General features: G+C 39.5%; 1 protein-coding gene across 1 annotated transcript; it reads right to left on the reverse strand.

Moving 5' to 3' along the window:
- Window positions 1-2,132: 2,132 nt before the first annotated feature.
- krt5 (keratin 5) lies at window positions 2,133-6,723 on the reverse strand. The gene is made up of 9 exons (XM_082145131.1): window positions 6,054-6,723; window positions 4,579-4,787; window positions 4,408-4,468; window positions 4,210-4,305; window positions 3,952-4,116; window positions 3,733-3,858; window positions 3,276-3,496; window positions 3,120-3,169; window positions 2,133-2,999 (listed from the first exon to the last, which is right to left on the reverse strand). Exons 1-9 carry the CDS (start codon window positions 6,603-6,605, stop codon window positions 2,725-2,727), a joined length of 1,755 nt encoding a protein of 584 aa, XP_082001257.1. The 5' UTR covers window positions 6,606-6,723; the 3' UTR covers window positions 2,133-2,724.
- Window positions 6,724-8,707: the final 1,984 nt, after the last annotated feature.

Consider the following 8,707-nt stretch of genomic DNA (forward strand, 5'->3'; position numbering starts at 1 on the left):
AATTGAGGGTAATAATTGTTGAAGTTTTGCAAATTTTGGCCCAATTTCGCCTTATAAAAGTCAGCTGCTCAGCAGTCTGTGGTTCTCATTCTCCTTTTCATGATGGGCCATACATTTTCAATAAGAGACAGATCTGGACTGCAGGCAGGCACTCAAGCACATATGGTGTAGAGAGTCTAGAAACCACTCTGTTTTAGCATACAATGAGACCTAGCATTGTCTTGGTTCCCAGGAATGATGTCATCTTGATGCCATTAAATGTCTCTATAATCCCAATATGTCTCCACATATTGTACCTTCACACATATGCAAGTCACCCATGCCGTTTGCACTGATGCGCCCCCATACTATGACAGATGTTTGCTTTTGCACCTGTCGCTGATGAAAGTCTGGATGCTCCATGTGGACTCATCTGACCGCAGCTCATATTTCCACTGTGTTTTGGATCATCTGAGATGAGCTCGGGCCAAGAGAACTCGCCAGCATTTCTGCATTGAACAGATGTATAGCTTTCTCTCTGTGTAACAGAGACTCATGTGGCATTTCTGGATGCAGTAGCAGACTCAGAAGTGACAATGGTTTTCCAAAGTACTCCCGAACCCATGTGGCTGTATTTAACAGAGTAGCATGATGGTTTATCAAACATTCAGGTTCTCCTTACATGTACTGAGATTTCTCTGGATTGTGGATTCCCTGAATCTTTTCACAATATTATGTATGGTAGAAGGTGAGAGACCTAAATCTTGCATTTAGAAATGTAATTTTTGAATTGTTTGACAATTCTCTCATGATATTTGGCACAAAGTGATGAGCCATGACCATCTTTGCTTGTAAAGACTGAGATGCTCCTTTTACACTCAATTATAATATTCAACGTTTATTTGTATAGCGCTTTTCACAATACACATAATTTCAAAGCAGCTTTACAGAAAGTGCATGAGTCCATATTACAATTTAGAGTGTTCTGTTATCAGAGGTAACTGTCTAAGTTATGTATTTTATACAAAATCACAGTTAGCTAAAAATGTATTTATTTAAACAATGTTATAATTTTAATGCAGAAACAATGAGCTCATTGAAGTAATGAATACTTGTTTGTTAACAAATGATTATGATTATAAATAATACCCTCACCTATTACCAGTTCACCTACTTATTATACTTATTGGACTGTTTCATAAGTGTTTAATTTGGATATTCTATAAGCTTTCCACTTTTATTTAGCCTCTGTCCCAACTTTTTTGGAGTGTGTTGCAGCCAAAATCTTTATTATTATTACTATTATAAACTTTTGTCATTTAAATAAAGATTAAAGAGAATTAACAAATCATAGATTATTGATTTTATTGCATTTTACAAAATGTTCCAAACTTTTGGATTTCGGGTTGTAATATATTATTTCATGCTGATTAAAAAAAAAAAAATGTATTTAGAATTGCTAGTCTTGCAACTTTGTCCCTTAAAAAACATAGTCCTCAAGGTATTTAAAAGAATACTGTGGTGTTACTATGGTACCTTTGTTGTATGTTTTGGTACATTTTGTTATTGATCCATGTTTGTTTTTTTTTTGTTTTTTTTGTCTGATGCTGTTTGTCTGCAATCCGAATATTATGTTTGCAAGGATGAATTCTAAATATGGGTCAAACATTTCAGGGTGATACAACTGTCCTGTTATAATAATGAAGACAAAACAGCTAATTAAAAGAATGAAATTTTTGAAAAAAATAAAAAAATAATTTGTTTGCAGCTCACCAAATCTTAAGGACAATTATTAATTAATTTGTAATATAATTTTATATATATATATATATATATATATATAAAATATTTTTAAAGTAATGATTGATATGTGTACACTCACATGTATTTAATATTTAAGTTAAATCTGTTATCACTTTTTACCTAGTATTTTTAGATTAAATTTTTTTGTGAAAATGGTATAAAAGGTGTTTGAAACCATAGACTACTTTGTTTTTTATATTCCTTTTCTTGATTGAGGACACTACTGTCATTGACTCATATACCCGTACTCTATAGCAGTTATGATTAAATTATCAATTTAAGTTGCATTTGTGTTTTCCTATGTTGTGTAAAATAGAAAGGTCGATGAAATAAAAACTGAAGACAAGTGATTGTATATAACCCTGATTTATTGATGTTTCCATGTGGTACATGGTTGGATGATTACAACAATTTTGACAGAACAGCTCATCATCCAAAATCAGGGAAAGAAAAAAGTAAAAGTTACTCCTCTCTGTGGGAAGTAAAATCTCAAATGAGTAGCTTTTGTTGCACTATAATGAAGCAGAAGCATAATAAATGCTGGTTGTAGTGACAAGGAATTTTAAGTCAGTTGAAAAGCCATTTATTTTATGTGCATTTAATGCTTACATGCTGTGACAGAGCAACAAAAGCTATTCAGCCCGAAAAAATACTTGAGCTCCATGCTTTGTCTCTCTGATTAGCTCTTTTCCGATTGTGCATCCCCTAAAGGACAATTTGTACTCTGGATGAGGAGTGATGCCAAGAGGAAACAACTAGAATCAAAAACATCACGGTGAATGTGACAAGCCGTTCTGCAGGTACAGTATATAACACTTTGACATTAGAGTCTCTTTGGGTCACTGTGGATTTGGGGGTTAAACGCATAAAAGAATGAATGAACATTGAAATGTTGAGTGAAAAGATATTGTTGCTCAGGTGGTAGATGATATTAGGGAGGGTTTAGAAGCGGCGCTTCTGGCTGGACTGCACTACAGAGGAGCGGGACATTGAGATTTGACCACCACCGCCGCCGCCGCCACTCATGCTCATGCTGGAGCCACCGCCATATCCAAAGCCGCCGCCGCCGCCGCCGCTGCCACCACCGAAGCCACTGCCGCCACCGAAGCCGCCGCCGCCACCACCGTAGCTGCTGCCACCACCGTAGCTGCTGCCACCACCGTAGCTGCTGCCACCACCGAATCCGTAGCCGCCGCCGCCGCCGCCGCCACCACCACCTGTAAAACAACAAACAAAGACATTAGTTATACCGAACACCAATGCAATTTATTACTGCAAATTATGTGCTGATAATGTCTTTTTATCTAAGGTAAAGATAAAAAATATAGTAAGCTTACTGCTGGACTCCTGAATGTGGATGGTTGCAGAACTGCCACCAGAAGCAATCCTGACAAAAAGAAAAGACAAGAAATGTCAATGTCTATATAAAGACGAATTTTCAAGAGAGAGAAAAAAAAACATACTTAAGCTTTCAAATTAGAAAAGTGACTGACCTGGTCTCTTCTCCTTCCAGAAGCTTCCTGTAGGTTGCGATCTCAATGTCCAAGGCCAGTTTGACATTCATGAGCTCCTGGTACTCACGCACCTGGCGCGCCATATCCTGCTTTGCTCTTTGCAGGGCCTCCTCCAGTTCCTTAATGCGGAGCTTGGCATCCTTCACTGCCAGTTCTCCACGTTCCTCAGCTTCAGCGATTTGAGATTCCAGGTTGGCACGCTGAGCAATTCAAAAAAGACATTACAACTTTAGTTTTCAGCAGCACTTTTACATTATTCCTGTCCTCTTCTGTAGGAACTCCTTTACATTATTCCCAACATAACATGCACGTTTTGATAATTGGATAAACCTTTATTTGAAAGTACACTTAGTACACACTAAGGATTTGGTTGGCAATCTAATTCAGGCCAAAACCTCATCCAAAGACTAACACTAAAGACTAAAAGACTACTTACTTGTCCCTTGACAGCTTCAATTTCATTCTGAAGTCTGCTGATCATGCGGTTCAGCTCAGCAATTTCAGCCTTGGTGTTGCGAAGGTCATCTCCATATTTGCCGGCAGATGACTGCATCTCCTCGAACTAGAAGGTGAAAAGAGAGACATTGTCATTAGGATCTGTCAGTTGGTTGATTAAAAATAGTGTTTGTTTGATGCTTGAAAGTCTTTTTCTCACCTTCTGTTTGTACCACGACTCGGCCTCAGCGCGGCTGCGGTTGGCAATATCCTCATACTGAGCACGGACCTCGGCAACGATGGAATCCATGTCCAGGTTGCGACTATTGTCCATTTCCACAATGACTGATGTGTCTTTGATCTGTCCCTGGAGTTCGCGCAGCTCCTAAAATTGCAAGGATAAGGTATAAGGCATTGAGATAAATCTAACATTGAAAACTAGCATTGCAGTCATCATATAGTTCCATCAAACGCTCACCTCCTCAAAGATGGCTCTAAGGAAGTTGATTTCATCTTGAAGGGAATCAACCTTGGCCTCAAGCTCAACCTTGTTCATGTAAGCAGCGTCAACATCCTATGAAGAAATGTACAAAGCTCAATATAATGGGTGGACTCTACAATCAAAATAATTGTAAAAATATAACCAGGGGGCCAAGAAAGCATCCAAAGGTATTACCTTCTTGAGCAGGACAAATTCGTTTTCCACTGCAGCACGCTTGTTGATTTCATCCTCATATCTGCAAAGATAAGTTTTCCATTTTAGCAAATTCATTGTGAAATTATACCATTCACACAAAGTGTGGTTCATAGAACCCTGAAAATGTTCTTGCACAACTACTGTACTTACTTGTTCTTGAAGTCCTCCACCAAATTCTGCATGTTCTTCATCTCTCCTTCTAGCTTCATCTTCTCATTACCAAGTCCATCAAGCTGTCTGCGCAGGTTGGAGATGTAGGCCTCGAACATGGCGTCGATGTTGGAGCGGGTGGCAGTCTGGTCCTGCAGTAAACTCCATTTTGTCTCAAGCACTTTGTTCTGCTGTTCTAGGAAGCGCACCTGTATTTGAAATAAACCAATAAAGGATTTGAATATATGGCTTTTTTAGGAAAAGAAGGCATCAGGACCTTTTGATATGCCATTACTTATGCCACAGGATGTGTCTTCTATAGTAATTATCAAGCACACCTCTTATTGCATATCCAGACTTGTATTGACACACCTTTGGCAAAAAAAAAAAAAAAATAGCATGTGACATGCCGTGTTATCCAGCACAACTTCTTGGTGTAACTGTCTTGTTAATATGAACACTCCCCTTTGAGATCATAAATATGACACCACAACATGTTTAGACTCTCTGTGCTATTAAAACAATGTTTCCCTCCTGGCATAAAGGCGAGGCTCCTAGGAGACCTGTGCCAAATGGCAAGCCTTAACAGAGATGAAGTGGCACGCCTTTGCCCTCAGGTGCTAACTGTACCCACCCTTCTGCATATTCATGGAATATAATTACTAATGTGTACAACATCACAATTACAATTTACAAAATTACAATTACTTTAAACTTGCAGGATTCACATGAAAAGAACAAAGCAGTGATGACATCAGTAGTTATTTGAGCTACATGATTGCTGACCATATCTCGTCAGAATCATACAAATGGGCGTAGCACCTACAGTGGGGGTGAAATTTACAAGGTGTGGTCACATAGTGAACTACCCAAAGGTAGGAAAACTATCCAAAATAGGAAACTAGGTTTGTTTAAGAAAAAAATAAACTGATTATTAAGACCTACATGAAGTTACAGCAATGAGACTTTTAGGACCTTTTTATGCCAGGTATTACTTTGAGTAAGAGTTAAAGATGATACTGCATTGCTGCCATAGGGATAGAAGAAAAACTTGATCCATGCCCTTATTTGGATTGGATCAGTCATTGGATCTCATCTGGCTTGGGTTTCCAAACTCACCATCAAAGAACAAGAACAAGTGTATACAAGGAAAGCAACTCAAACCTGTGCTAAGATATAGACTTTGACTGCTTGACTGAAGCTGAGTGATAATGATGCAATGCAGTATGCAATATGCAATGGCACCCAGTCACCTACTGTGTGTGCTTACTGTTACACTGAATCTGACACTTGCAGGATTTCTGGGTGCAAGTGACTGGCTGTGAAATATTTAATGAGCAGAACCCAGATCATATGAAGGCCCTTGAAATGTGCGCACATAAACCAAACGTTCAAATGAATAGTCAAAATGTCAGATGTGCAAGATCAGATTGTTGTGTTGTGCAGCTGTGTATGTTTGCAAAGAGAAGACTAACCTTGTCAATGAAGGAAGCAAAGCGGTTGTTGAGGTTCTTGATCTGCTCTTTCTCCTGGGTGCGGACAGCTTGGATGTTGGGGTCGATGTCTAGGTTCAATGGAGCTAGGAGGCTCTGGTTGACTGTGACAGCTGTGATGGGTGCCATACCGCCCTGACCGAATCCTCCACCAAATCCACCACCACCTCCGCCATATCCTGCACCACCACCGCCGAATCCACCACCGCCGAATCCACCACCGCCGAATCCACCTCCACCTCCGCCGAATCCAGAACCACCGCCGAATCCAGAACCACCGCCGTAGCCACCTCCTTGACCTCCACCGCCGCCAATGCTGTAGCTGTAGCTTTGTCCAGATCCTCCTCCAAAACCTCCGCCACCGCCACCGCCACCACCACCGCCGGAGCGACGGAATGACACAGAGCTCATCCTGCCGCCCATGGGTGCTGCGCTGGCAGACATGCTGGAGAAGCTCTTCCTAACACCTCCACCACCAAAGCCGCCGCTCATGCTTCCACCACTGGAAGTGTAGGAAGTTTTGATCGAAGTCATGACTGCTGTTGTCTATTAGGGGGTGAGGATCGGACAGAAAAGGAACAGGAGGAGACAGAGAGATCCAGAGCAGGTGAGCTCACTAAGAGGAAAGTTAAATCCCTCTAAGTGCCTTCTTCAATGAGTGCAGGAGCTTTTATACCTCTTGTGCCACGGGAGGGGCTCATCTGGCCACTCCTTTTTCAGCCTCAGGCTCCTGTCCTTTCGCCTCTCTCCAAGTGATACATACACCCATCTTGCTAGGCTGGTATGGGAGTACTTTCAGCAGAGAGGGCCACACCCTACCTTACATGCACACACACACTCACATAAAGTGAAGAGATTAAGAAGGAACAGGGAGTAGAAAAACAAGCTCAAAACTTCCTGAAATTCTACACATTCTCTTTTTGCATCTACTACAAAACTTTTGTATTTTACTAGTGCTCTGTAATCCAAAACACCATAGTTATTGGCCAGATGGCATTCTATAAATTAACGCATGGCAAACTAAACAACTCCATGCATATTTCATGAATTTGGAAGGGACAGGGCTCTCTGTTTGCTTTAAGCAGCGTGCAGGAGTATGAAATAGGGGAATATTTGATGAAGAGCTTGAATGTTGAAGCTTGGCGCTCGTCCTGAAAGCCATTGTGACCTGCAGGGTCCTCTTTCCAGTCAAACAATCAAGCTACTGTTCTCTCACCTCAATGGCTCTGTCACGAACACTACTTCACCACCTTGTTCTGTGGTTCCCAGAGGGCTGATGCAGTTGCATGCAAAGTAGATTTTTATGTTATCTCTTAATAAAACACATGGCGCAAACTTTAATGAGAATGTATACTGCAGTGTTTTCATATTGATAGTTACAAGTAAGTGTCAGAACTCACAACAGTACTTGGTGCCTGCGAGAGCAGTGTGGTTATTTTTGTAGCTGTCCTTAGGTGGCATTATTTAGCAACGTGTGCTGCTTTTGTTAGCATGTCAGTATCACCCTTATCATGTTTAAATGGTTTAGAACTGCAGACTTGCTGCTGAAGTGGACAGGTCTGAGAGATTAATGTAGAAACCATGTAAATATTTATCAGACAAAGTAGAGCAGGAAGAGAGAATGTCATGACATGAGAGTGCTAATACATTAGCAGGGGCCTCTATAAGCAAAGCCACTTGTTACCGAGGGGAAAAACAGGTATATTTCTTTGTAAAAATTCAGGAGTCACTCTAATAAACATTTTTTACATGGCATTTTGGCCCCCAGTGCATTTTTTTAAATAGCACAGCCCATCGTTAATCCATTGATCTGAACAGTGACACTGTCAAGTCTTTGTCAGATGTTGAGTTAGTTTTAGTAGTTTCACCCCAGCATCTTCTTAGAATGTATACAATGCAATCTATCACGTGATACAAGCGCAAACTAAAGTGTTTGCTGATATTAAGCAGACAGTCTACTAATCTCTAATAAGAGTTAGTTGACATGTAGTTGCAAAGTTAATTAAACTCAGTAGAATGTCTAAAATGGACCATCTAAAAAAAGATCGGAATCAATAAATGAAGAGTTCAGATGCAAAAGCCTCTAAGTGCCATCTGAAATTTTCTTCTAGAATGATCGTTTTTATCAAGCTTGTATATTTAAGTTCAATAATTTCACTTAAATGACAATTAATAGGTAATTTGCATTGCCATTTAAGTGAAATTACTGAACTTAAATATACAAGCTTGATAAAAAATGATCAGAATAAATATCAATTTTTCATACTGAACATTAAAATTTGATGATGCCTAAATTCACTTGATAGAATTTGAAATGATTCATTTTAGTCTTTACTGTTTTATTTGTTATTTATTTAGACAAAATAGAATATCAGTCTATCACAAGAGGATAAAAAAAAGGCCAAACAATTAAAATGGTGCAGCAACAACGTCTCAGGCACGACATTGTGTAACATTTGCATTAAAACCGAAAAAACATAAAACAGGACAAGTGATATTATAAAACTGACTCTAAAGTATGATTGCAGGAGGAACATTTGAAGAACATTTCAGTCTGTATTTCTTACAGAAAAAAAAAACACTCTATATAGACTTCCATTCACACTTCTAATCGAATTTCAATCAGATATGCAAAA

Source organism: Leuciscus leuciscus, assembly GCF_965113295.1.
Source record: "Leuciscus leuciscus genome assembly, chromosome: 18".
NCBI lineage: Eukaryota > Metazoa > Chordata > Actinopteri > Cypriniformes > Leuciscidae > Leuciscus > Leuciscus leuciscus.